The sequence below is a fragment of the Cantharellus anzutake genome (genome assembly GCF_015039405.1).
Source record: "Cantharellus anzutake strain C23 chromosome Unknown EI90scaffold_81, whole genome shotgun sequence".
Taxonomy (NCBI): domain Eukaryota; kingdom Fungi; phylum Basidiomycota; class Agaricomycetes; order Cantharellales; family Hydnaceae; genus Cantharellus; species Cantharellus anzutake.
In genome coordinates this window covers 227,784-230,049 of record NW_024067031.1, presented here as the reverse complement: position 1 = coordinate 230,049, position 2,266 = coordinate 227,784, and the positions used below count along the sequence as shown (strand labels likewise).

At 52.4% G+C, this 2,266-nt stretch overlaps 1 protein-coding gene across 1 annotated transcript; it reads left to right on the top strand.

Moving 5' to 3' along the window:
- Positions 1 to 307: 307 nt before the first annotated feature.
- On the top strand, positions 308 to 1,422 carry EI90DRAFT_3253154 (uncharacterized protein; the record flags this gene model as incomplete). The annotated part of the gene is made up of 5 exons (XM_039066586.1): positions 308 to 376; positions 427 to 515; positions 681 to 771; positions 822 to 825; positions 1,030 to 1,422. The coding sequence occupies 5 exons, from the start codon at positions 308 to 310 to the stop codon at positions 1,347 to 1,349; spliced, it is 573 nt and encodes a 190-aa protein (XP_038910493.1). The 3' UTR covers positions 1,350 to 1,422.
- Between the last annotated feature and the right edge of the window lie 844 nt (positions 1,423 to 2,266).

Below are 2,266 nucleotides of genomic sequence, written 5' to 3'. Positions count from 1 at the left end.
ACGGGCACTGGTCTTATAAAGGTCTTTGGGTATTGGATATTCAGTGGCAGGCAGTGGCGAGGGCACACGTCGGGTTGAAGTCCCAGCCCAACTGTGCCGTTTCTGACGTCGCTTTAGCGCCGATTGAGGGGTGCGTAGTTGCTGGACAGCGGATATGAATACGGTCCCACTGATACGGATTGGACAAGAGGATAGTGCGCGATACGAGAGTGTAGAGGATCGTGGCGAACACCCAACAATTCTGAGATCTTTTGCACCCGTTCGATGACAAAAGACGACGCACACAGCGTTTGTCGCCGTTTTAGGGATGTATGAGCGCAGACGGCGAGATCTGAGGGTCAGTGCGCAAGCAAGCAGGGAGGGGAATTGCGTGTCGGTGCGTAATGCAATACACCGTTTGGGTAAGATGATTTGATGGGGGCCTAGGAAGGTGTATGTATGACACGAAATCGGAGTGGGAGATCGGCTTTTGCAGTGGGTGGCCCAGACGAACCAAACAACTGCGAGTACCAGGGGTGCGTGATTGCTGGACAGCGGATAGCGAATATGAATACGGTCCCACTGATATGGATTGGACAAGAGGATAGCGCGTGGTGTAGAGGATCGTGGCGGATACTCAACAATTCTGAGATCTTTTGCACCCGTTTGACGCCCGTTCGATGACAGAAGACGACGCACAGAGCGTTTGTCGCCGTTTTAGGGATGTATGAGCGCAGACAGCGAGATCTGAGGGTCAGTGCGCAAGCAAGCAGGGAGGGGAATCGCGTGTCGGTGCGTAATGCAATACACCGTTTGGGTAAGATGTTCTGATGGGGGCCTAGGAAGGTGTGTGTATGATATGACTGGACAGCGGACAGCGAATATGAATACGGTCCCACTGATACGGATTGGACAAGGGGATAGCGCGTAATACGAGGGTGTAGAGGATCGTGGCGAACACCCAACGGTTCTGCTCGCTGAGATCTTTTGCACCCGTTCGATAACAAAAGACGACACACAGAGCGTTTTAGGGTGTATAAGCGCAAACAGCGAGATCTGAGGGTCGGTGTGCAAGCAAGCAGGGAGGGGAATTGCGTGTCGGTGCGACCGTTTGGGTGAAAGATTTTGATGGGGGCCTAGGAAGGTGTATAGCTGTCGATGTATGGCACGAAATCGGAGCGGGGGATCGGTTTTTGCGGCGGGTGGCCCAGACGAACCAAACAACCACGAGTACCAGCGGTGCTAGGTGCAACCTCCGGCCCTCTGCAGGTGTCTCCACGGACAAGCCCCAAATCCTCGCGCAGAATATACAGAATGGCCTGGAGAAACCATTACTCTACGTAGACGGTGTACTCAGAGGGCTGGGTTGATTGGGGGGATCCCTGTCGTTAACCGTGGTGCACTAGCAACGCGCTAAGCGCCTCCAGTGGATTTCAGTTAAATACAAAGAGTGGTCCTTTTTAATGATATCTATAACGAGATTGGAGGCAAACGTAGTGCGTTCTGTTAGGTGCAGGGCTGGGAATGATGCCAACGACGGATTTCGAGCTTACCGAATATGCCACTTATGGCAATAAATAAGAAGTAGAACACCCAAGGAATAGAGGACGGGTCTGTAGTGCAACGTACGGTTATCCTGATGTTGAGGACGTCGATCAACGCGCCTTACCTACAACGACGTTCACGGTTTGTGAATGAAACGGCTGGCCCGGCTTTGGCCGAGAGCCCGTTTCGGGGACATGCATACCCCACGATTGAATTGGTTCTCACGGGGATGAAGGTGGTCAAACGGGTCAATATTTAGTGGGTTGTGTATTGTCAATTGAGTTGCGGTGACGTCAAGGTAACCTCGGATGTCGACCTCGACTCGGCGAACTCGGCATTTCTCTGACAACCTGACACCGAACTGCTTACTACCCTGAATTCCTTGGAGCATGCTAGGAAGGATCATGTTATTTAGGAACATGAGGGTCGAACCTTCACTGATCCCTTCGCACCCCGGACGCCACCGCAACTAATCGATAAGGCCTCTAGCTTCCTTTTTTTAACACCGACTTGATGGTGCATTTAGAGGCGTATTCATTTCCAACCTGCCCATTTCACTGCGCGCCCCTGGCTTTGTTTGCTAGTCTTCTTTCTGCCTTCCTCCTGAACCCTCACTGTCGTTATCCCACCGTGCGTAATCTCGAAACGCTCAAATGGGCAGCTGTTGCAACCGTCATCTCCTCCCTCCTGTCATCCCTTCCACCAGTAGCGCTATCAGCAGTCCCTTTTAGCATTCGAAAGG